Below are 27,013 nucleotides of genomic sequence, written 5' to 3'. Positions count from 1 at the left end.
ATATTGACTGTTATCTGAGGTCACCGTTTCCATGGTGCTGGAAAATTTGCAGTCGTATAACAATTCATTAATTAATTCATTTCAATATCAAATGATCTTCTCCTACGCTGAGCAACAAACAGCAGTGTGGCTGAGAAAATGTTGAGTTGTATCTGAAACTATTTTCAAAATAAATATCATCGTAGTAGTAGCATCACAAAGAAAAAAAGAAACCAAAAATGCGTATGTATGTTGCATATACTTATACGTATTAATACGACCAGGTTTTAATCTACCTCTATCGTCTGGGATTTCGGCTTCAAACTGGATTGTGTCAGAAAGTAGCTATCGTGCCATCGTGCACTCACAGTATCGCCCATAAAGTTTTTACTGTCCACACGTGCAGTCAGACCTCAGTTTCAGTAAGTAGAATGCTATTCGGTTCCCTCTCTCACGTGTAGCTTCTCTTTCACTCTTTAGCTGCCTACCTGTCACTTGGAATCTGTTGGCGTGAGCGTGCACATGCACCCCTGCTACTGCCATTGGTTCAATTCTGTTGGAAACAATCCAAAGTGAGTGATCTGCCCATTTATTTGGATCCGCTCCGAAATTTTGTGGGTTCTTCCTCGGGCCATGTCCATCCCTTCCATAAACCTATATGGAAACAGGCGATAACATTAAAAGTCTGATCTTTGCCTCAAGTGATTACTTTCCTTTGTCTTTATCGGACAAATGACTTCATACAACTTTTCACACATGTAGTTGTTCTCCCCAAGACATGAAAACAGGCCATGATGTGTGGAATCGATGCTGCACCAACCAGAGTACGTATTCCATGAACGTGTGACAGTACCCCATTTAATGCACTGACAGCACTTGACCTTCTTAATGACTCATTAAAATTAACACTATAATAAACATTTAACAGAGACAATAACTCTCCATCTCTCACACACAGAAACACACACACACACACACACATCACATTCTTCATAAGAGGTAAAGTGGTGGCAGCGCAAAAGACTAATTAAAAATGTGAAGGTTGAATCTTTAAAAAAATATATATATCCCACCTATCGCCCAAAGTCAGCTGTGATTGGCTCCAGCCCCCTTACAACCCTTGAAAGGATAAGATGTATAGATAATGGATGGATGGATGCATGTGTGACATTTACTTTATTTTCTTACCAGGTTCACGTCTTGCTTGGTAAACGGTGCAATTCAGTAAAGATCTCAGCAGTAAAATATAATCAAGGTTTTCAAAAGATCAGAGTCACGATTTCTTTCGTCAACAGGGCCGGCGATTTGCAACCACCAACATCCACTCATGTCAGAAGGGAGGGGGGCGTTTAAACTCACGATATGGCTTCACTTCATATTAAATTAAAACAGCATATAATTTTAGACACAGTTAAATGTTACTTGCGCCATTTAGTTTCCAAGGTAACAAGGAGGGTATATTTAGAGTACTAAACTGAGACGCAAGAAAAAAGTGTTAATAATCTTGATGAAGCAATTACAATTAGTCAAAGTCAAATAGTAAAGATCTAAACACCTCATCTGCTTACAGTTGAAGGTGAGAGAATGCTCAGGAACAAGCATCCAGCTCATTCATCAGCACCACTTCTGACACTTGCTGATTCACATGGTACAGTAGAGGCTTCACTTGAGCTACTCATCAACCTACGTTCAGGAGAAATAGAGACGTCAATGAATAAAGTGGTTTCGGTCTTATTTGCTCAGCTATTTATCCACGTCTGATGTGATGTCAAACATGAGCTGTGCAAGAAATGTGTCAGAGCAGCACACAGACGTACAAATGTCCCTTTTTTCATTGAACTCTTGACGGTGTAAACTCAAATTTGTCACTTCAAACACAGTTTGGTTTAGTTTATTAAAGGAGCCCCGTAAGAAGCACATGGTTGTGCATCTAGTCTATAGGGTCCTGAACGTAAAAACACAATACAGACATACAATGTAGAAAGAGCAGACAAACTTAAAATTTTAAATAAATCAGGTAACCTAAGCAGCTTGGATGTGTAGCAATACAAATTATAAATAAAAAACAAACAAAACAAAAGAACACACAGAAATCAAGCAGACTAAGCCTATGAATGAAAAAAACATTTAAAATATATTAAAGTAACAAACAATAATAATAATGGTAATAATAATAATAGTTACAGCAAAATAAAGTAATTATGCAGTAAATATTATTTGTTGCCGGGTATTGTGCGGGATCGTTACAGTTCTCGATGTGATAGCGGAAAACAGCTTTGATACATGAACAGAATTGTAAGAAACATTTGTTATTTTATGCATATTTATTCATATAAAAGGCAAATAACAAGGGCAGCCAATACAAAAACAGTCATACTTTAATTTGGGTATTAAAAGGTTGGGTATTAAAGGGCCCAAATGTTCAATTAGACTTACTGATTAACTAATTAATTATATTTTGGTGGTCAGAGGTCATGGTGGCCTCAGAAAGCACATTTTTAGCCTCTTGAACATGATATCATGTATTGAGTTTAGATCTATATTTTGTTTATTATTTTGATTTTGCCTGGACTACACCAAAGTGGAAAGCCCAGTTTTCCATATCCAACAGTAATTGTCACTGCTCTACATTTACTGTTAACCTGAGCAGGAGTAAGAGAAAGACACATGATGTCGCCAGTTATTTCTGTTATAACATGCAACTTAAAAATAAAAACTCTGAGCTGCTACTGGTGGCCATATTGTGTGGGAGGTTCGTTCTTTCCTTTAGTCCCCCCGACCCCATCAGTGCCTCAACCAACCAGAAGAAGTCACTAATGCAGCATCAAGGACGACAACATTCACTGGCTTCCCACAAACAAAACCCACCAGGTGTGTTCATTGGAACGAACAACCAAGCTACTCATGCCTCTGCCAGGATTAAATCGCTCTTCTGTATAAGGCTTAAGCTAGAAACTGTAAAAATAAGATTTTTTGCAGAAAAAAAATTGCATTTACAGAGAAGATTATAAGAAACAGCAGACAAATGCAGTGCAGAATTACTACGTTACTGCATGACACTCTTTGGTGAACTTGCTTTAATTATTAACAGTAAAGAGTAACTCTCCTCAAACATTTAGCTGAAATGAGAGAGACGTCACGTAATCACCGTCTGAGCGCTGCCCTGAGTTTAGCCGAGCGTCCTCGAGGATTTTCATTCACATCATCCTTTTCTGGGGTGATCACTTTTCTCCGCAGAGGAAGCCAGTGAACACTTCCACCATCTCTTTTTTCCTCCCCCAGTTTTGCCGTCCTGGTAGCTTGTTTCCTCGGGCTGAAGTGATACTGATCTAGATTAGACAAATCATCTCCCTGGAGGAAACGTTTGACCAGTCTGTCTTCTAGTGAGTGAAAGGTGATTATGCAGAAACGTCCTCCGGGTCTCAGGATTGCCTGGGCAGCACGCAGGCCTGCGTGGAGTTCGTTCAGCTCGTCGTTCACAAAGATTCGCAAAGCTTGGAAGGTTTTAGTCGCCACATGTGCAGGTCGGTGGAGTCGGTCTTTACGAGCATAGATAACAGCGGGAGGAAACGATCCTAGAGACAGAAAAATGGTCAAAGACTGAGTTAATCCTGTAAAACGGGGATGCAATCTGATGCTCAACATTTTCTATTACTATACATATATATTTCATTCTGTGTAATTTGCGGGTTAATGAGTATTAAAAAAAAAAACTGATTTGTGCATCACTAGCATGTTAGCATTAGCATCCTAAGAAAATCTTACTGAACATTTTAATTACATTGTAGAAAGAACATAACAAAAGTTTGGCTGTTGTAAGAGCGAAAAAATTGAAACATTTAAATGTACGATAAGCGACTTCAGCTGTCAGGGGGTCTCTCAATGAAAACAATAAAAAAAGACCCAGTTTGATGACATTGTGAATCTGCTTGGGATCATGGGAGTTGTTGTCTTCACCATCATTGCAGATGAAAATCTACCTGACACGACTCAGGTGCAAAATGTTCACAAAGGTCGTGTTTTATTCAAGTTATGCAATAAACAGCAATGAATAATCATGATCCATTATGAGTGACCGATAAACAGTGGAAGGAAAAAAACGTCCGACTGACTAATCGGCTAGCAGCGCGATTTTAACTTCATCATGCGTCGTTTGCCCGAAGACATGCAAAGACTTTTATGTGATTTCAGCACTTGTTCACTGTTCACTGTGTGGTGTGTGTGGTTCACACAAACAGATTCAAATAACTGTAAACTTCACTGGTCAGGACAGTAATGAAACATCCTGAATGAAAACAATTATTTAGTCGCCTTTGACTTGTAGTTATGCTTCTGTATAAAAAAAACCCTGGTGTTTATATCATTAATTGAAGAGATGGATTGACAAAGCAAGATGAAGCACAACAGAAGCAGTGCAGAGCGAGCTGCAGCAGGACGGAGCGGCAGGCCCATCAGAGACTGGGGAGCAGATTCTGGGTGGAGATGGTGTCTCAATAAAATACTGAGGTAAAAGCAGCCGAATATCTCTTGTGATCTGTCAGTTCACAGGATTCAGAGTTAATGTTTAAATCTGTCTCAGCTGAAAACAACTTCTCTCCACACCCTGGTTACTGTTAAAAAAAGAAAGGAAAACTAAAATATTGAGTTATTTTTAGTTATTGCTCTCTGGCTGGTGCACTCGGTCATGACCCGCGCTCTGTAAAATGAAGGGTGATTTATGTTTCCCCCCCTCACCACAACCTCTCTCTTTAAGACTCCTGACCAATTGTGCGTGGAGAATTTTTCATGCAAAACCTTTAATATCTCCGCTTGTTATTTGAGAGATTCCCCCTCCGAATGTATGTACAAGAAAAATGTAGAGAATGCTTCAGAAGACAGGAAAACTGAACTTACAAGAGTGTGAAGCAGTTTGAAAGAAAACGACATGCAGGTTAGAGAATGAATGAGATGTAAGCGTTAAGGGCCAAAACACTGACTGAGAATTGATTCAAATATGCAGTGAAGTTAGGAAAACATTAGATTTATATGAATAAGTCCAGGGTCCGGCTTGACCAAGTCATAACCACCGCACAGAAGACCAAGGAACAATTAGACACTTGTATAGACCTAAAGAGAAACTGCAATAAATAGAGAAGTGAGTGATGTGGCATTTCTCTCCTCCTGCACTAAACAGCCTAAGGTGTGAGTCACACTGCAATCAATACGATGCCTGCACAGCACGGACCACCACTGTTCTGGTCTCGCCAAGCCGTGCGCTCTCTCTCTAATTCATCTTTCAAAGGTCCTGCAGACAGATCCGTGGAGAAAAGAAGAGATTACGATGTGTACATAAAGAGGAAATCAAGTAGTTAAGAAGGAGACGCGACTTTGCGATGGTATTAACGTATAGAATTAACATCACAAAGCCCTTGTGCTCTACCCCTGTGTCACGAGAGGCTATTAGGACAACAACAGTGTTTCATGCTCCTGTGTTTTAGTGGCTGAGCAAACGGTCTGACAGAGTTTGTTCACAACAACAAATAAGTAAACGGAGCAGGGAAACATGGACACAACTTTGTTTGCTGTAGCACAATAGACGAGAGAATTTTGTATGTGAAGTTGAGCTGAGCCACAAATGAACTGAAACACTATTGAGAATAAAAATCTCACATCAGGGATGAATGACAAAATTGCACAGTAATTAATTTGCAAGTCCTCACAAAAGAAGTTGCGCTGGAAGTTTGATGATCTAATAACTGATTGTGGAGCTAGTTGCTACTTTTTATAACATTTATATTCATAAATATATAAATATTTCAGCCAGTGATCAAAGAACCATAAATCTTTATAAACAGGCTCATTTTATTGCCATTTTGCAGAACTTTGCAACTACTTGAGTTTTCTAAAATGGATTTTTCAGTGGCAGAGACATCTGCTGCTGCTTTCAGACATACAATGAAGTCTGGACATCTTCCTGAAATTATCTGGAAGGGCTGTATGTGGGAATGCAAATGCCCGTGTCAGTTGCTTCCAATATTCTCTGGGGTTTTTCCCGCCAGCCTCCAAGTAAATGTCTGAGAGGGCCCATGTGAGAATACAGTGGGATAATGTCCGCAGGAATCACTGCCAGCATGTCGCCAGACGCGAAACTGAAAAAAACTAAAATAATATTATAACCAGGAAAAAGAAGTGCCACACACGTAGAAGACGCCAACAAAGACGTCAACTTGGAAAGACAATGAGATTCGTGAGCTTTTAGTGATGAGAACCGACGAGTTGATGTGCTGCAAAAACACATTAATTTATATTCACATCTATCCATCAAGCATCAGGCAGGAATATCTTGCTCATTATCATTAAACGTCACAAAAGCTTTCGGTGACTTACTAAGCTCATACTGAAACAAACCTGAAAAGAACACAAGCACAGGGAACTCACAAAGGTAATTAACTATGGTTAGGTTCATAAATGTAATACACAACCACCCTAATCTTCCCTCCCATTACAACATGAACATCACAAGCCTTTCATGTTGACAATAAACGTTGGCAGCGGACGCACATTTTGTCCTGCAGAATCGGCCAATATCAGCGAACCTCCTCGGGAGACTAGGCTGGTTGCAACATACTGGATAAACAGCTGAAGAGCAATTCTGCCAAATATACATAAATCCCAGCTGGAGACAGATATGGGACTATAGGAATTGTTGAAATTATACAGATACAGGATGGTTTGAAATTTATTTACAAAACACAATGACTCATACTTGGACATTTTGCTGCTCAAAGACAGATCAGGAGAAAAAAATGTTTTACAACTCATTCAGTATGCTGCAAAAGTTTCAGGTTATAAAACACAGTGAGGGGTGGTTTGAAGAAGATGATGCTATAAATAGTTTTTACTCATCAGTTATCTTCCTGCAAAGTCCAGTGAATGTGACGCACCTTTGACTTTAAAACTGCACCGATCCTCCCCTGCTGCACGCGACTTTAACAAAGTGTTTCAAAACACAATCAGAAAAATTGCTTAACAACTTAAATTAATGGCGTTTTATTTTTAAATCCTCCCTCACTTCACCTTTACATCTCCACATTGTTATCACCTTCATATTCACATCACCTGGCCCAGAGAAAACCCCCGGTGTGCTTGGTGAGAGGATGTGTGAGCTGCATACATTGTCGTAGCACAATTAGATCTGACCAGTTCATGTGTGGGAAATGGCGAATCCATGGCCTTTTTTCATTTTTTTTTTACATTTACGTCATTTACCACGTTTTATATAACTTTTCAATTTAATTCAAATAATGAATCACATACCAAGGTTACCCAGTGAAAAGGACTTCGACAAAAATAATTCAGGTTGTGAAATGTCTAACATTAAAACCTCAAGTGTAAAAAATAATGAAATGAGAGGAGAGCGAAGCGTGACTAAAGTAACTTTTTAATCTTAACAGAGGCGTTGCAACGGGGTATAAAACAGGCAATTACCCCGGGGCTCTGAGCGGAGAGGGGGCCCCCAAGAACGGCTGATTAGGTTAGTCCACAGCGATCGACTTTGTATAGGACAATGGATAGAAAACCTCTTATGAGGCCCCGTGCCAGTAATTTTCAGGCAAAAGCTTCATAATTTAATACCTTTTTAACACTAAAATTAGCAGCTATATGCAGGTTTTCTAAACGTGAGTAAACATGTTAAAATAGGCAGATGTTAGTGGGTGTTAGTGGGTTTTTTGACCAGTGGGGAATGAGCTTTAGAGGTTTGTTTAAAGAGTAGAATGTCTTAAATGTGTTCGGTTTGGTTCGATTTAGGGACCCCCAGGTTTTTGCCCTGGGCCGCCGAAGTCCCTTGAAACTCTCCTGTGTCTTAATACCACCAAGTGCAGTCGCTCCATCCCTCTGACACATAAGTCCCCATCACTCCTCCTGTGACTGGACATTTTTCTTGTCAGTATCACTATGACACGTAACAGCGCAACACCTGGAACTTTCCTAAATAAAGAACTCTTGGATTGTTCCAAATAAACATCGGTGGTGACTCGTTTTGCTCTTCAAAAAAGATCAAACCCCTGCTCTTACTCACACCTGTTCTCCCAGGGTGACACTGACGCGCACACTGCTCTGTGCAATAACTACTGAAATGACATCTCACTTGTTCAGCAGCTCAAATCTTGAGGCATACAGCCCCCCCCCAAAAAAAAAAAAAAAAACAATCAGTGAAGACAAACAATGTAATCCTGGCTTTATGCACAAATGTGTCGTGTGTGAGCATATGTGGGTGTTTGCATTTGTGTCAGGTGTGTCTGCATATTTGTGAGCTTGGAAAAGGAACTGAAAAGCGGGGGGGAAAGGAAAGCAAAAATGCAATGTGGAGAAGGAGGGAGATGAGCTGCATGTGAGATGCTGTTTGTTTTCAAGGCATTAGCCACATTCTGTTCCAGTCACATCCAGCTCCATCTTTGTCTCATCCTTATCTCTCAAAGGGAAGGTGTGCAAGACAGGCACCCAAAAGAGAGGCAGGAAACAGAATGATGTTTGAGATCACAGTCTACGTAATTTTCTGAGAAATACATCCCACCGGGAGACAGCCTTAATGACTCCACTCGTGTTTTATTTTCCCTTACAGCCTCCACAATGCTGCAGGGAATTAATCAGGATAGTGTGTAGCTACCTGCCACCACGCTGGCCAGCTGCTGTGTCCGGGTGATGGGGTTGACACGGCGTGCCTTCACCATGGCTGAAGCTATTTTCCAGGCGCGTTTTTCTTCCCCATATGCAGTGAGGATGGATGCAAGAGCCTGTTGATCTAAGGTATTCACAACGTCAGCAGCGCAGGGCATGTCGAGGTACCTACGCACAAAGAGAAGCCCAATTAAGCTGCTTGACGTCACGTCCTTGGTGACAGTGGCGAATCCTGACAACTCTGAGATACAGCCGAAAAGCTTTATGTTTGACAGTTATGAATAGATCCAATATGAGGGAATGAAAAGAGAAATGCAGCTTGTGCAAACGCTCATAAGTGAGTTATCTTAAATGGTTTCTTTGCACAAAATGCTGACAAAGTAAAATTATCTGTCTATATTTCTGAAAATAGGAATCATTAAATTACACGCACACAGACACACAGACACACACATAGGATTAATAAACATCAGAGGCAGAAATGAAGGTACATAACATGTCCACAATGTGTTAGAATGTGTGTTAGAATCACACACCAGTTACAATCCTGCAATTATTCATGAGATAATTAAAATGATTTTATTCATTAATTTTAATGTATTTTTATGGCTACTACAATCAAGTTATACATTATATGTACAATATAGCCTATATATAAAGTATATAATTCTGAGAGAGAGCAGTGTATTACTGTATTTCAATATGTCATAAAATAAGGAGTTTGCCATGTTATGTATATATGTGAAATTATTATTAGAAAAGAAAATTACAAATGGCACTACAACTGGTTTAGTTGTATATTTACCCTAGTCACAACAAAATAAGAGCAGAGATCATTCAAGTATTCTACCCTATGTAGTTGGTAGCTCAGTGTGATAACTCCCCCTTTTTATTAACTGCACTTTGACATTACTGCTCCAATGGGTGCTGGTGCAATTTGACTCTGGATACCCAGCCCCTCCAGACCTACCTCTCTCCATCCATCCTCATATCCAAGGGCCCATCTTTGCTGAGGGAGAAGCCTCTCTCTGCCTGGTCCATTTGCATGGAGGAGCAGCCAGCATCCAACAGGACAGCATCAATGCTGCCTGGCTGAATGTTCGTATTTGACAGCAGGACCTCAAGCTCACTGAATCGTCCAAGCAATGGTTTCACACGACCACTGGAGAAAGGATTAGAGAAAGAAACACAGCACAAATAAACATTTGTTTATCAATGAGTATGGCACAATGGCTGTGACAACACTGGCCTCATATGAATGGAATTAGTCAATGGAAGTCTTTATTATTTTGCTGAGAAAAAAACAGTAAAAATGTATTGTTATTCAGTTCATTGTCAAAAATACTTTCAGAAAGCAAGGTGAATAAGGTTTGAAACTAGAAACAAAAAGAGAATATACAAGAAAGAAAGATATCTAACTTTGGTCACCTTCTTCATTTTTTGGGAATAAAATAAATAGAGGAAAATAACAATACAGGGACGGGAATAAAAGATATGACCAAAATTGCACAATAGAGGTTCAGATAAAATAGAAACAACAGTTTGGATGAGACATAAGAACAAAATGAAAATGAACAGACAATTAATGACAATTATATTTCTTAAAAATACAAAACAGCTGTGATAATTGATTAGAATAGTGATCATTTTTTACTCTGAAGTTATATATATTGCGAAGAGGAGGATTATTTTTATTTCTAATATTGCAGTGAATTTTGTTCCATATTCACAAAAAACATCTTAAGGCCTTATTATATTCAGTGATGATGAGTTGAGTTACTTTGTGCTGCTCTGGTTACAACACAAGTTTTGCTGGATTATTCCCTGATATAAATAATACAGAAGGGAGTTGTGTAGTTTATAATTCAAAGCAGCTCCCTTTTCTTTACACTGTGATAAAGCTACACGTCCGTCAGTCCAGGGGGAGAGTTTCAGAACATTTTACAGTTAATTGTTCTACTAAGTTTTACTGTTCAATGCGTTCTGTGACGGAAAGAGATTAAAACCGCTGGCAGACGGCAGGATTGTTTTCATTAATGTATGAATCTTAAGAATTGATCAAGATGTGTCCTGACCCGACTAACTGTTATATATGTGTGATTCCTATGATGTTACTACGAAACCTGGATAACAAAGACATGTAATTGAATCTTAATATTTACAGTTCAACCCTAAACATACAAGATATTGTTGTTTTATCAGATTTAAGAGTTAACATGAACAGTTACATGATGCCCTTATGAATAGTTAATCATTCTTGTGCAGTAGGAAGAGTAGTGGACCAAGTATGGTTCCCTGAGTGACACCTACATCTTTTTTGTAAAGATGTAGAATAAAACATTCATAATATTTTATAAATTCTGATATAGAACAATATGTAAGAGAAAACCGATGGATTTCTTTAACCAGTCAATTGAACTGAAAGACAAATATATTAGTATATATTGTAAAAAAATAACTATCATCGTTATTAATCTAATCCATATTATGTTACTATGTGCTATTCTTGTTTACTAACAATTATATGCATGATTGGTTTGATTTTGTCATCTTCTGACATGTTTTAAATTAAGTTTGAGAGAAAAAAAGAATTGCTTTATTTCCTAGTAAATTAATAGGAGCCAGTGAACATCCTGTAGGCGGCTTTGTACAATCAGAGTCTAATCTCCACTGGAACGGTTTGGGGGTTGGGTGCCGTGGTCAAGGGCACCTTAGTCTGTGCCACGAGACTTCAGTAATGAGGGCGGGGGAAGCTCTGCTCTTTCACGTTCTCTAATCTTTAGGTCACAGATACTACTGAATGGGAATGGTAAGTCGTCTGTGCATAGGAAAGGCTGAATCCTTTCTATATTTTATGTTTACAGCATCAAACACTGTCGGGAAAAAACACAAAAAATCTGACAATCAAGGTAATTTTTATCCTAATGTTCATGGACAAGATATTCAATCCAAAGGAAACCTCTTAGTAGGATGAGAAGCTTCCCAGTCGTCCTTTTTTAAAGAAATCATGTATTTCGATGGAAGCCAACAAGATGTCTACGCTAGCCTATTGTGATCCTTGCTTGCCTATGACAGAGCTATGTACTCAGTCACTTCCTCATGCGAGAGTAGTGAGATCCTCCAGCCACATTCATGAATATTTCATGTGACCTTTTAACATTGTGTGAACAAAGATGATGGCAGAAGACAGCAAGAGGAGTTACAATCTATAGATTAGGCGCAGAGGGTCCTCTGCAGCCTTCTCCGCCCATGTGGTTCCAAGATATGGAAAAACCTCTCCAGTCAAGTTATGAGGCCAAACATATCGGATTGACGTCTCTAAATGATAACCCACTGCAAAAGCTAGGCAGCACACGTTGTCTATAACCTCCATTTTTTTTTTAAAGTTAAGGATATATGTTTTAAGGACTCAATGTTTGGGCTGGGCAATATGGCCATAAATGTTATAGAAATAGAAATTGTCAGTCAATATCAATAATTATCACTATAAATGTCACATTATTATTTCTGTAAAGCATAAATCTTAATTTCTGTTCCTGTGTGAAGGTTGTGGTCTTAAACTCTTCTTTAAGTCGATAACATAATGTTATACCTTATAATACTTCACTGTGCTTCCAAAATACAGTATAATGCTATTGATGAAAATTATTGCTATTGTTTGTTGCCGAGTCCTATTCAATATATGCCCAAAAAGGGAAGTCTTGCTCTGGTCGTCATGACCTCTGAGGGATATGCTGACACGACTCTGTGATCTCGAGGGTCTTTCCCTGTTTGCTTGGGTTTTCTCGGGGGACTAAAGCGTCCTCCCACTGTCCAAAGACATGCAGTCTGAGGTTAGGTCAATTGGAGACTCTAAATCGATCATAGGTATGAATGTGAGAATAGATGGTTGTTTGTCTATGTATGTTGGCCCGATGATACGCTTGCAACCTTTCCACGGTGTATCCTGCTTCTCGCCCAATGTCAATATCAACTGGGATTGGCTCCGGCACTTCTCTGAAAGTTAACTAAATTTAAAGCTTGTCTGTTTTATGTTTCATGACTCCACCTTCCTCAAGCGTCACTGGGGGTATTCAGGGAAGTACACAAATTGCCAGGTCCTCCATTTCAAAGCCCACAGAAGACAAAATGGCAAGGGAGCATCTCGCCCACACAGCCAGGGCCTTTCACTGCTTTGCTGTTCTTTTCCACCATCATGTGCAGTGATTAATTTGTTGAAAAATCTATAGTAAAGGCTTTGTTTTTCTCTCCCATCTCATGCACAACCCCTTACTGCGTCTTCAACAGCACTCTGGCCATCCTCCCAAATTTCTATTTTTCTCTTTATTGTTCAAAGTTGCAATATAAACTTTTTGGTGAGAGTTAATATCTTTTTATTATATAATTTTAGAAATTTTAGCCACTCTGGATTCTAATTGTAGTCTAATGACTCTTAAAACAGATAGCATTGTAACCAACAGCTAATAATAATCCACCTACACTGAATGAGTGCCTCATCTGGTGGTGACTGAAGATGTCAGCAGAGGCAGAGACTGAAGACAGGGAGAGGAAGAAGGGGCAGAGCTCTGCTGACTGGTGGACGTTGGCAGCTAACTTAACCAGGAGCTTTTCAATGCTCGGGTATAAACATTACATAAAACTAAAGCTGACTCCCTAATGCTATTTGTCTTGAGGAACAGAAAGAATGTGAGCTGGTCTATGAAGGGCTGTTCCTTCTCTGTGCAACTGCAGACAGGCCACGTCCTTGTGGTGCTGTCAGGGCCAGCCAGCATACTAACTGGTATAAGAGGGTTGAGTGCTGGGAGTTAGAAAAGACTTTAGCTTCAGACTGATATGGACAGAGTTTATGTTAAGCATTTCTACTCTATATCATCAACCCTGCACAAATGATATGCGTGAATGGGAAAAGGTGAAAACGACTCAGTCTAACACAACCTTCTGCCTTATTATTATAATAGTATGAATCATTTTGTGTCTTTTATTTAATCATCCATCCATTATCTATACTGCTTAACCTTAGGGTTGTGGGGGGAGCTGGAGCCAATCCCAGCTGACATAGGGCACCCTGGACAGGTCGCCAGCGTATCCCTGGGCCAAAAGACAGACTGGACTATTGGAGGAAGCAGGAGTACTTGGAGAAAACCCACCCAAACACAGGAAAACGTGCAAACTCCACAGAGAAAGACCCCAGACAAATCAGATTGGAACCAGTTATCTTCTGAAGGAACAGTGCTCACCACCACACAACCATGCTGCAATAACAATTCAAAGGCGGTTTGTTTTTTCCTTTACAGTCACACAAGTTTGTATCATTAATGAAAGTGCTATCACGGCTGCATTCCTATTATATTGGAATGTTTCCACTTTTTAATTACTTAGAAATAAAATTCTCAAGTCTGTGACCGCCCACACGCAGGTGATGGACGTACCTTCCACTACACACTGCAACGTCTTACAATGTGTTTTTGTAAGCCACAGAAGTATTTAAAAATATGCAAAACAGTTACATAACATTTCTAAATTATTAACTTCTTTATGTGGCTTAGACACAGAGTTGGAGATATAAATGCCTTATGTAAGGTCTTATATTATTAAAGAGGACAAGTTTCAGTGGTGTATGTGCTGAGGTCCAAGTGTGGGCTCATAATTGCTTAAGAGATCTGCACTATTTATAGTTGTAGCACCCCACAACATTGACATGATGCAAATTTCTGTTATTCTGGCATCTCACACAGAGGCCTTTATATTAAATTACAGAATATGTGAAATATCTGTGATAATGTTACAAGCAGGTGTCACCAACACAAGTCCAGGACAAGGGTGGTTTGATGTCAAATGTCTTTGCTATTCACTTTGAATTACCATGAGATTTGATACTGGGACATTTATACTCCCCTCTATGGACTGTAAGAAGTTTGGTGATTCCTGAATTTCCTGTAAAGTGCCATTAACAGGTCACAAATAAATAAAGAACTTTCAATGCATATGTTTTTAACCCAATACCACAACAATGGTATTTCACACGTCCTCAGCTGCACTCAGCTGTGAAATAACTATCACAGTGTTTTTAGACATAAAGACTTTGACATTTTTATAGCCAATATACCTTAAGCTGCTTTCAGACATGCAGTGAACTCCAGAGATCCCTCGGACATTCTCCATAGGGGAACGTGTATGTGGGAGTGCAAATGACCCAATCAGAGCCTGCAGACTTTCTGCAGACCCTATCCATCCAGGCCCCAATGAAAAAGTCCACAGAATGTCTGAAGGAGCTGATGTGAGAAAAACGCAGGACATTCTCCGTAGGATTCACCAAATCCCAACCCAATTTTTCAGTCATCCTCCAGAGATCATGTCTGAAAACGGCTATAGAGACGACAGTTGTAAACTAGCTAAAAACACACACGCAGAGGGGGAGTGAATGTGTTTTTGTGTTCAAGCCCAGGTTCTTAAAGATCTTCAAACTCACCACTACACTTGAGTTCTGTCATTTCCGAAACTTTCTTCTCGTCTGAACGTTGATCCATTAAAAGCACAAGTGTTTTTTCCGCGTTGAAACATTTTCGACTTGCAGGGACATGTCTTTGTGTCAGGTGGCAGTGCCTCATGCAAATTTGTGTCTAACTGTGTCTTTCCACTCTGCTTTGTATGCAGCCGAGCCGCCTCTGAACTCCTGTTGCATCCTGTCTGAACAAACAGTGAGTCTTGTTTAAATCACGTTCCAGATATTATCATGTTAGCATTTCACGTCTGTCATATGGTCTGAAATCTATCTCTCTTGCTCTTGTTTTGTATCTGTATCTACGACTAAAGGGGAAGGTGTCTGTTGTTCCACAGTACACAGAGGCTGCTTTCAGACATGCGCTGAAGTTCAGACATTTTCCTGAAATTTTCCAGAGGAGAACACAAATGTCCGAGTGAGTTGCTCTGGACGTTTTTCAGTACTTTTTCTGCAAGCACCCGAGCAAAATGTCTATAAGATATCCAAACGAGCCCATGTGAGCTTACAGAAGGAAAATGTCCGAAAAAATTCACAATGATCGAGTGGACGTGTTGATGACATTTCTAAAATGATGGACGCGAAACTGGAAGAATACAAATCTCTCAGGATGAAAAAGAGGTGCCAACAGATTGAAGACAAAGGTGTTCTTTTGGAATGATTTGAGATCTTTTGAGGATACAGGCCGATGCCAGTGGTGTTGTCCAGTAAAAACAAAACAAAACAAAAAAACTGTGCATTTCACAGCAGAATCTATACATTATGTTCCGATTTATATTTTCCTGTTGTTGTGAACGTGTTGACTGGAAACATATTAGCATGTTATCAATTGTTAGATACCCGGAAAAAGGAAGGATATCCGGCAATTTGATGGTGCATAAAGATTTTTCCCACCCCAGTCCCCCTGAGACTACAGCCTCCTTTAAACCTGCCAAAGCACTTAACAAATACAATACGTTTTAAAAGCCCCAAAACCACAAGTTGTTATTAACTCGCCAAATTTACACTTTGAGTGTCCTCATGAAATAATTTAAGACATGTCGACAAAAAGTGAGCAGTCTTTTAACAAAAAAAAATTCCAGGTCACCTTGTTCAAAGATTATTTTGACGGTATTTTAATACATTTTAGCATAAAACATAAAATAAAATTCACATTTGCCCATAACATTACATTCTGCTACGCCTTTATATATTCCTCACACTGAATGTGCCCTGGCATGAACTTGTCCGTCTGGAATAAGAGCACACTCAGTGGGGACATCAAGAACCTCCACAGCAGCCTCAGTTTGAGTGCATGCTCATTCAACATGATGCTGCCTCTTCACATATCAAGCCTGGAATATTCCCTTGTGTTGACCTGCTCAGTTCCTTTACCTGCGTCACTGAAGCCTAAGACAAGATGCTGATTGATTGCTTTCAGCAGGGGAGCGGTGATGAAAATATCTACAGTCCCGTGAAGAAAAAAAGAAAAAGAGAAAAAAAAACACACACACAGTACAAACACACAGGTTGGTCTTTATAATGCATTTTGTTCAGGAGTTCAATTTGTTCTACCTCAGTTGACCTCAGAAAGTCTATTAAAAAACACTCCTTGTGACTTATTCATTTGGTAATAAAGCTAAAGGAAATGTGTGAATTTGTGACTATATGGCTGCGCTCTCGTTGGTGGCTTTACCAACGTCTCCAAGAAAAGCCATCAATATCTGTTAAATGCTTTCCCACTGGTTCCCCAGTTTACTGTTATCATCTTCATTCAAAGGGCTGATTCGAAAGCTTGTTTCGGAACACTTAGGAAATGTTGTGCCGCAGGTGAGGAACATTTCCCAAAATGGAAATCGACATGTTGTCTATGAAGTCTGTTCGATTGATTGAGGTTATTAATCAGCTGGTTATGAGAGAGAATGGCTGTCTTGTGTGTTGTACAAGTGGGTAGTTGTAATAATATCTATCACACACACACAAATGCATTATGCTGGTGTATTGTGTATTGTAATGTGAGCTGCAACTGTTGCGTAACTAAATCCGGTCTGAGTGTGTTTCGGCATCTTATAATTATTTAACCATTAGTCTGCTACTCTAAGGCTCAATCCCATTTCACCCCTTCTCCCTACCCCTTGTTTCCGAGGCTTATCTTGCCACATTAAAACGAAGTTACAAGGGGGAGTGGTTGAAATCCTCCCCTACAAATTGGGGGAGCACTTCAAGTACCTTATCACATGCAGCTCCTCCAGAAGATTTCAGGACAAAGTGCAGAGTTCGTTGCATGAACGAAAGCAGCATTTTTGGACCAACCTGATTTATCAAGATTTGTTTTAATTCTGCTTTCAATTTTTCCTACCACTGGAGAGCACTTTGTTTTTATTGCTTAAAAATGGATCATTAAATGAAAGTATTATTTTATAAACTACACTCGCACACTTCTTGCATTGTTCAAGTATAATAATTAAAAAATAAACATTTTAATTCAAATATAGTTACAGCCTTAAGATAGACAAACTGCCATTATTAAATAAGCCGAAGGGAAAATGAAGACACACAATATGTAGAGGTAAATTATAACTCAGCTTTATGTGCCAAACTTTTCTACTAAAACCAACAAAGTGCACAGTGCATGCAAAACAGTTCGTATCATTTCTTATGCTATATCTGTCTGTGTGACCCGCACATGCACACATGTAAATCCAATGTCTGCCTGACTTGACTTTCCAATTATTCTTGGTGCCTTTTCATATTTATAACAGTTATTGTGGGCACAACTGCTGCGGTGCGTCAAGAGCAGGGAAGTCATAGCAACAACAAGAGTGGTGAAAAGCAGAGAATAGCGAGGCTAAACACGCAGGAGAAAGATTCCCTTGAAGACATTGGTGAATATCATTAAGGAACAGAGGGTCACTTTCATAAGTGATTGCTTTTAAGTATAATGCACATTAAAACTGGGTTCAGATTCACACTCACACTCCACAGTTTGCAGAGAGAAGGTTATACTTTCCTCAAGACATGGGAGTAGAGAAGAGAGAGAAAATCCTCTAACCCTGTTGTGTGGATGCACTGCGTGGGCTGACAGGGTCTTTTACTCAGGCTTCCAATAATATTGGTTAATTGCTGGATTTCTCGGGCTTCTCTCAACTTGCATCACGAGTAGGCGTGGAAGAGTTTACAGCAGGGGTATATTGCTGCTGACAGAATACAGTGTTCTCATTCTCTCTCTTTTAATTGTCATTCCCTGCTCACAGGCACATTTCTCTGGCAGATTCCCTTGAGAGAGGTTTCCCCAGAATCTACGTAAAAGGATTCCTTCCCACGCCATGGTCTTAGGAACATCTCATTTTCATCCTCCCGCGCCTTGCTCGTACACACATGCACATACACACACACTCCCTCACACCCTGGCATTGTGTCCTCATGTCTCCCTGTTCTCTCTCTCTATCTCTCAATTTTCTAACTTCTCTAGGCTTCTCTCTGCCCCCCCATATCTTATAGATCCTCCGTGGGAGGCAGCATCTCCCTCACACTGCAGGCGTGGGCCCTTACTCTGACAAATGACATGCCGAGCCCACCAGCTTTGCGTGGGGGGAGAAAAGCTTTAAGTTAAGAAGGAGGAATGGATTTGATTGGATGGTGAAACTCAGGGGCTGTATCTTAGTGAGCAGCATTTGATTGGGACCAGGTAAGAAGTGGGAGAAACACAGCGAGAGCTGCAATACTATATCACACCGACAGTATGTTTTGAGAAATAATGACTGAATTATAAACACTGCTCAAAATAGTCAAGCTGTCAACTGTGACAGTGAAGACTTACAGTTAAACATGAGCCATGATATAGGATAAACATTTGTCTTGGCAGCTTGTAGTTTTAACTTGTGTTTTGGTCTGGCTGATATTTTTCATTAAATCACTTACGAGTGTTCCGTGGCCAACTGCTGGGCCAGAGAATTTGCTGTAGGATCTCGGTCTAAGGCCAGGACTGTGACATCAGGAACCGTGTTCAGAATCGCTTTGGCATGACCACCACCTCCAAATGTCATGTCCAGGACCACCTACATGCGAGAAAGCAAGAAAAAAAACAACACGTTCTTCTCACAACAGGACTCCGTAAACATGATTCATCATCTTATCATCACAATGTTAGTTCTTCATTTAAGTGTTCACAGTGGAGGACAGACAAGTGCAACTTGAATCTGATTTTTCTGAATTTGTCTCATCTTGGTGTACTAAACGTGACTTCAATGTCTCCCTCTGTTAGGTTATTTGGAGACTATAAATTGAACACAAGTGTGAATGTGAGTGTGAATGGTTGTTTGTCTCTGTATGTTGGCCCAGTGATACACTGGCGACCTGTCCAGGATGTGCCCCTTACCCAATGTCAGCTGGTATTGGCTCCAGCCCCACTGCAACCCTTAAAGGATAAGTGGTATAGATAAAGAATGTGTGTCTGTGTGTGTCTGTGTGTGTGTGTGTGTGTGTGTGTGTGTGTGTGTGTGTGTGTGTGTGTATAGTATACATACACATAAACACACACACACATATATACAGAATAGATTAAACTGAATAAGACTGATGTCTTTGTCCCAAAAAAATATTTTCTTTTATTTCATCAAATTTTTACTAGCTAAGTTTCTGAGCAAAATCTATGTATCTCGTATCGGGACTGAACTGATGTTAAAATCGATTTTCAGCTCACAATGTAATGTAAAATTTTCAATCAACATATTTCACATCCTGTATAAGGTGCAAACAGTGAGGTTCAAAATCCTGTTATTTTGTTCTGCCTTTTGCATTTTAAAAGGCCAAGGTAGATTAAAAATTTATTGTGGGAACAGTTGATCTGAAAAAAAAAAAAACAATGATACAAAATAAATATGTCTGGGCCAGTACTTGTTTAATCATTCTTTAAATTAGCTATGATGTCTTGCAAGTTCTGGCAAACGTCGATTATTTTTCTTGATTTATTTTGAAGTCCCACAGTAGTGTTTCTGTACGACCAACTAAACCGTTATTTATTCTCCCCTTCAGTAACCAAAAACACCCTAAAACAAGACTGATGTTTGACAGCTTCAACCTTCACAAAACATTTTTATTATTCAAGAATCAATATCGCAGTTGAATTGGGTCTAATCAGATCTAACCTAATATTAACAGTGACGGAAATGACTGGGTGTAATGTGAATGGTGCCGCAACTCTTCATGTCCCCCTCAGCTCTGTGGAGCATTTTAAATTCTGCAGCTCATTGTTTTGGTTTTAATGTCAACAACTTTAGCGAGCCTTCAACACTTCTCATCACTTTGACTTACCGCAGTATAGGCAGCTGTTTCTATTCATGGTTTCAACCAAGGACATTTTAGGCATGGTGGGTGTTGCCTTGTTATGGTCACGTTTTCGTAATTACGATTTTCCAAGTTGTAAATAGCACATCCACTTCCACTGTATATAAATATGGATGAAAGACAGCTCCACAAAAGCGAGGTTCATAATTCCTGCATCCTCCATGTTAGTGTGCGGGACTTGGACGTCATGTCAAATAAACGTTTCTCAAAGATGTTTTCTGTCATTTTTTGGTAGCTCTTGTCCCACTGATGTTAATTTAAGTGCAAACTTTTCCAGTAAGTTTGGCTTTAATTAGCTATTATACAAATTAAGGGAAAGATCATGACTGACAGATGAGACTTAAATGCAATTGGTCAAGCATGTGCATCAACAGAACCTCACGACAGCGGCTCCATCCCCACATTCGCTACTGTCCAAATTGGTAGTGTTCATCTTTCTATACAGTCTATGATACTTAAGCATAAACAGTCACAGAGGAGGAGGGAGTTGAACCCCCTGCAACAGATAACTGGCTCCAATGTGATGCAAAGGCTGTAGTGATGTGTTGTTTTTCCTGTTGCTAATTTGTCACCAGAAATAAAACATTGAACCGGAGAACATTTATGATCATGAACACAGCATGTATCCGGCATGTCTGCGTCTCAGACTCAGTCGGCGCCTGAAAAAATGTTCAGTCGAATTTTGAAGTCGAGACTTCTTGAGTTGTATTCTAGCTTTCATATTTCTATTTGAATTTGGTTAATCAACTGCTGATCAATATGTAGTATTAAGCAAACAATCACACAAGAGGACGTTTATATTTTTGACCAGTGAAATATGTGCTTGGCCAATGGATTTTTTCATCAACAAACATGATGCCTCACATCTGCCAGAGATCATTGTTTAATAAGATGGAATGAAAACTTTCAAGTCGTTACCATGGGAATCTTCCCCATCTCTGCTACTCGCCTATATATAAACCTTTATCAGTTTAATCAATGAGAATACCTGATTAAATGAATGTTGTATTACATCCAACTCAACATAAAGGTGGCATAAGCTCTGCCAGCCATGTCCTTATTTGAAACCGTTAACAAATTCAGCCTATATATGTTCACCAGTTAATGGGAACACTTGCTGATTTGAAACACTGCGGTACAGTGATGTTTTTTCTTTCACATCCCCTCCTGTGATGGACTGAGATGTTAGCTTAAATTTTCCCTTCCTTTTGTCCTCATACTGCCACATGCTGCTCTGATTAATTATGTGAGGGTGAATGTATAATGTGATACGATAGTATGCTACCTACCTTATGCTTATAGTGGGACACATTGGCTTTTAGGCTTTGTCCCTTGTTCTTACGCTAACCCAAAAATATCACGTAGACCGAAAGTCATCAATAAAAACAAAGACTAAACTGCTAGTTTCGGTGTATAAATGTATTTATGAAGACCGATCAGCCACAAAACAGCTAAATGGTTTACTCTACCACCACATGACACCATAGAAATGATGCTAATCACTATGCTGTAATATGCCAGCTAGACACCTCCACTAACTGAATATTTTGAAAACAAGAAAGTAAATAATTCCTACACTATAATAGGATTTTGCTGCTAGACACATAGATTTTTGGCTGTGAATGTTGACATTTTAAAAACAGAAATTATTTATAACTTTAAAAATAATTCTCAAATTGGACAATGACAGTTCTCTACTGTGTAATGAAAATAATATGTTGTGTGGAGAAAATCTTATTGAGAAGTGTGAATATTACAAACTTTTATTTGTCCAAATTTTTATTTTTATTTATCCAAATGCCATTGGATATCTCCTGAAGTAGCTTTTCATTTGCCCTAAAAGAGACGTATGAGGATCCAATCAATAGAGAACACTGACATAAAAGTGATTAGGTTAAAAACTGTGTTTAAATCAAACATGCTTAAAAATGTGTAAATATCTACTTCAGGATGTTATCAATTGTAAATACCAGTCTTTCAATCTAAACGTTTAACCGGGAAACAGAATTTATCGATCATATCATGAGGGGCAAGAAATGGGAAAATGTTTTACCAGGGAAATGTCGAAAAACCTCCCAACCATTCTGCTGCATCTTAGTCAGGTAGCTGTTCGTTCAGCTGTATCCACGGCGTAAGACTTGCAAAGCAGAAAACATCTCCTGTCCCCACATATCCTCATACCTTCTACATTTGTTGACTACCACTGCTACACAACAAAATAAAAATCCCAGCCCTGTTCTGAGTGAACAGTCTGAGATTGCATGAATAACTGACTGGATTATGCTTTACTTTTTACTTTTTTATGTTTCTGTTCTGTGATTTATTATAATGTCAGCAAATGGTGGGGAACAGATGTAAAATGACACAAAAGGAAATGCAAGCTATTCCCCACAAAAACATTAAACCTGTCGATCGATAGTGACGTTGAAGGTGGGGTGTGTGCGTGCATGTGTGAGGGAAGAAGTGATCAATGGCGGTTCCCTCTCCTTTCCAGCGCACAGCAGCAGATGGGGAGGGGGTGTGGGCTAGTGGGATGAGTCACACGCATAATGAACTTGCCTGTTGTGCTATTCAATACAAAAAAGGAAAAGGAAAACAGAAACACAAACAGCAAAGTAGGCTGGCTTTTATCGAAACAGTCGACACAAGCAACCAGGAGACAAACTGGTCCTCTACTGGAGAGTGTTGCACTTGTCACAACAATCTTTTGTCACATCCTGAGGAAGCTGTGGCCAAAAGAACAAAGGTAAAGCCTATTTATTTCAGACTGCCAGCAGATTCCCACCAGTGTTAGAGGCAGTTGGTTGGAAACCTAAATACTATATTTATTCACATTTGCTTCAATGAGCATTGACACTATCCATCTTTGGGAGGTTTAATAGTATCAAACACACACACACACACACCAAGTAAACTAAGCAAAAAATAATAATTAAGTGCATGCAACACAAAATTGAGAACTGCATGTCTACAAGGTCATTTATAAGGTAAATTGAAAATCTAGTTCCTCGCCCTGAGGGAAAACAAGCTTCTTCAAAAGCCCTGAATGCTGCTGTGAAAATCTCCCCTATTTTTCAGCGAGCCATCTACTTCTACCACCAGATGGGCAAAACAACTTCTTGAAAAGATTTTGTGATAATGGGCTTGGCATTTGCGATGATGATTGACACCGAACTTGGGAGTGAGTCATTCACATTGATATTTCATACAGCGGGGTGTCAGCGAGGCTCTCACCTAGACTGGGCCTGCCCAGAGAAAGCACCAGACTGGAATGAAGCCAGCACTCAACGTGGGTCCTCGCAGTCTCTAAATGCAGAGTCGGTGCTTAAAATAAAAGTAATTACTGTAGTCCCGTGTTTTGTTACTCTGTTTAGGGTGTGTAATATCTGCCTTTCCCAGCAGAGGGAATAGGAGAGTTAGGAGTGGTCCAAGTGGTGCAGTCCAACAGAGAAGCTGCAAGGTGCTATAATGCAGGACACTTCAGCAGTCACCCAACAGCATTGTTAATGAGAACTTCTCTACCCAAAAGGAAAAGGTAAAAACACTGTATCTCAATTGATAAGTTGCATCGAAAAATGAGGAAGAGCATCGACTGAGAGTTTTAAAAACATGTTTGATGGGAAAAGTCTCATTTTGGCATTGAGATTTTGCAAACATACGGCTCATACAACCGTAAATAATATCCTGGCCATATGGAAAAAAGGGGCCTCAACTCAAGTCTTCTTATGGTTGAATTCATTAGGAAAAGGGGAAGAGGAACCTGAGAGAAGCCTGAGTACTCACCTAAATCCTACTTGTGACTCCCCAGCCCAGGTCAGTTACAGTGGGGGATCTAAAATGTCATTGAGGGGAGTTTTTACAGATCTTGTTACACTAACACACAGACCATTAGGGAGACAGATACACAGGTACAGGATCGCTTTTCTTGTCGCGTCCGTTGCCATGGCAAGAGTGGAGGTAACCGGTTTGCATTTCTTTCTCTGTCACACAAAGTTCATGGCGAGACACAAATGTGCAAGAATTTGTCAGGTTTGCAGCATGAGAGTCTGGTATGAATAGATGAAGGAGCAGGTTGTGCTCGATGGTGGTTGTGTCGACTGCAGAGAGAAGTTATGTGTTGACTAACCTGGCCGTTGAGCCTTTGTGGACTGTGGATATAAATCTTGCACTTGAAATAGCACCAATGTACGAATTATTCGAAGATTAACATGTAATAAATTTGCTCATACCTCATGTCTGAACCCCCTTATTATAGAGTCAGTCTCCACAGCTTACCTCCTCATTTATTTTTTATTTTTTTAACTTACATTAAAAAGGATGTAAATAACTTTTTCCATCATTTAAACAAATGTAATAGGTGTGTTCATTGTTCGTGCAAATAGGGGCTGAAGGTGGGGGTGCAACAAACAGATGGTCAGTGAGCGCAGACAAACTCAAAAGGCATGAAAGCTTCCTGCAATTACTCTGTCAAGAGATTATGTTGATGGTGACCAGTGATGTCTGAGGTGCGTGTGGCCCAAACGTAACGTGTACTAAACATACAGCCTGTGTCTGAGAGCGAAAGGGAAGTCAGTGAACAAGTGAGCGCGTGAACAAGTGATACAGGAGCACTAAAATGTTGACAAAACTCTTTGCCAGAGGGCTCCTTCCAAATGCCTCTCTGTATGTTAAGCTAATCTCTCTTTTGTCAAAGGAATGCTGCAGAGTTACAACAAATACTTTCTTTCCTCATCTATTCACTGCTATTTGCAGTCTGTTGGCATGAGTTTAAATAAAGGCACCTGAGGAGGTATTTGAGTTAGGTAGGACAAGACACGTCTACACGCGTAACAGGAGCATTTGCTCATTCGCCTCCAACAACACCCATCTGAAGTATGTCTGATCTAGGCCATTTCCAAACCTACATTTTCCAGTGATGTTATTTACTTGGAGAGTCTCCACCTGAGTGTCATTAGTTCAAAACTTCCCTCCTGTGAAGGGAAGGGGGGGCTTAGTTATGGGAACAGGACATGTTGATTTGGTAACATGTTTTAACATTTGATGTAAACACACCTGGTGTAAAAGAAGATGGGTTCTATTCAAAGCGATTAGAAGCACCTTGCTAAATATATGAAGTGACCTTTCTAATCTAGTCAGTTGGTCCAACAATTAAGCTCATTGTTAATATCATGTATTACTGCAATGAAATGTGGTTGGAATAAGTTCTACTTTGGTGAAAGTGTTGTGAAGCAAATAAGACAGGTAGTTAAAAGATGAAAGGAACAGGTAAAAGAGAGATGTCACGTGTCATTTCTTTTGTAGTGGAATTGAAGAAAGCATTAATTGTTTAATCATCTTTTTGAATCTAGTCATGAACCATAGCTACATAAGTCTATAATACATAAAGGATTGGTCACACTTGTTGCACCCAGGACATGGATTCTCCTCAAGGTCCTTAATAAATGATCTGCTTCTTCTAAAAGAGGTCGAGGGGAACTAACTAACTCACTAAATGTTATTGAAGCCTCACTTAAGTCCACCTACAGGTATTATCTAATGATGTAAAAATTTTAATTTGATCCCATTAGAGCTGTTCCTTCCAGCACCTAAATCACAAAAGTTTGTTATCTGTGCCCATTTGCTCACTTCTGTTACCTGCAATATTTATATATTCTAAACAAGTGGTTAACAGAGGTTGTTTTTCTGGAACTGTTACCACACCAATTATATAAGTGTGTAACAAAAGCTGACAAGAGTTTACATTACTGAGGATCAAACAAAGTCCAAGTCTGAGGATGTGATGCTACATGGCTACTATATAAATCACACGTTTCTGAGTTCCCACTAAATTTGGTTTGATGATGCAGGCTCCCGAGAAGATACCAAACCACAAGGGAAGTCTGAACATTATTTATTTCCTTCTGCCAATCAAGAAAGGTTTTTAGCCTAGAAGAGATGCTATAGTTAAAACTGATGAATTGACAAGGTTTGATGTCCTCTTTTTAACTAATGTTGTTTTCTTTTGTTTCCCAGTAACTTTGGCTACTAATGAAGAAACCTTGAACCTTGAACACAATGTATATGCTGTAGGAATGGGAAACTGCAACTTTTAATGTCAGTCACTGGAACTTAAAGGTATCCTTGAGTATTGGCCAATATTTAAGTTTTCTATGCACATAACTTTGATTATAATATATTCAGCTGCTAAATGTTGTTGTTTCTTCCTTCCTTTGTTGGCAAAATTGTTGACATAGTCACGAACACTGAGTGACTAGCATTCTTTGGTCATTTTTCTAGAGACATCCCTTTTTTGGATTGGCTGCAGGAGAACTTTTGCCTACTGGTCCAAAGATGTGTGTAGTTCTCAGTGTAGCACAAGGCAGAAGACATACTAGACAACTATCTAAACAATTTCAGGAAGCTGTCTAGTCTGTTTGTCACGGTGTGTCCCCACACCATATATAGCCAATTTCAGACACAATCCGGGCTGTTATGAAACACATGCATGGATGAGTCTCTATATGGTAATTTCCTCAGTAAAATATTGTTTCATCTACATCTCTGTGGCATAAA

General features: G+C 39.5%; 1 protein-coding gene and 1 long non-coding RNA gene across 3 annotated transcripts in view; both read right to left on the bottom strand.

Annotated features, from left to right (window-relative positions):
• Nucleotides 1-1,854: 1,854 nt before the first annotated feature.
• Nucleotides 1,855-27,013, bottom strand: part of mettl15 (methyltransferase like 15) — a 40,351-nt gene continuing 15,192 nt past the window's right edge. For both annotated transcript variants that reach the window (XM_034580351.1, XM_034580361.1), the window contains exons 3-6: nucleotides 19,037-19,173; nucleotides 9,608-9,799; nucleotides 8,627-8,805; nucleotides 1,855-3,554 (exon numbers count right to left, since the gene is read on the bottom strand). In XM_034580351.1, the coding sequence (XP_034436242.1) occupies nucleotides 3,124-3,554; nucleotides 8,627-8,805; nucleotides 9,608-9,799; nucleotides 19,037-19,173 (939 nt within the window). In that variant the 3' untranslated portion in view covers nucleotides 1,855-3,123. The remainder of the gene's footprint in view (nucleotides 3,555-8,626; nucleotides 8,806-9,607; nucleotides 9,800-19,036; nucleotides 19,174-27,013) is intronic.
• Nucleotides 7,694-8,618, bottom strand: LOC117758575. The gene is made up of 2 exons (XR_004613313.1): nucleotides 8,101-8,618; nucleotides 7,694-8,004 (listed from the first exon to the last, which is right to left on the bottom strand). It is a non-coding gene; the product is annotated as an uncharacterized LOC117758575 (long non-coding RNA).

Source organism: Hippoglossus hippoglossus, chromosome 3 (genome assembly GCF_009819705.1).
Source record: "Hippoglossus hippoglossus isolate fHipHip1 chromosome 3, fHipHip1.pri, whole genome shotgun sequence".
Taxonomy (NCBI): domain Eukaryota; kingdom Metazoa; phylum Chordata; class Actinopteri; order Pleuronectiformes; family Pleuronectidae; genus Hippoglossus; species Hippoglossus hippoglossus.
The sequence above is the reverse complement of the archived record's forward strand: the minus strand, read 5'-3'. Positions and strand labels throughout refer to the sequence as shown.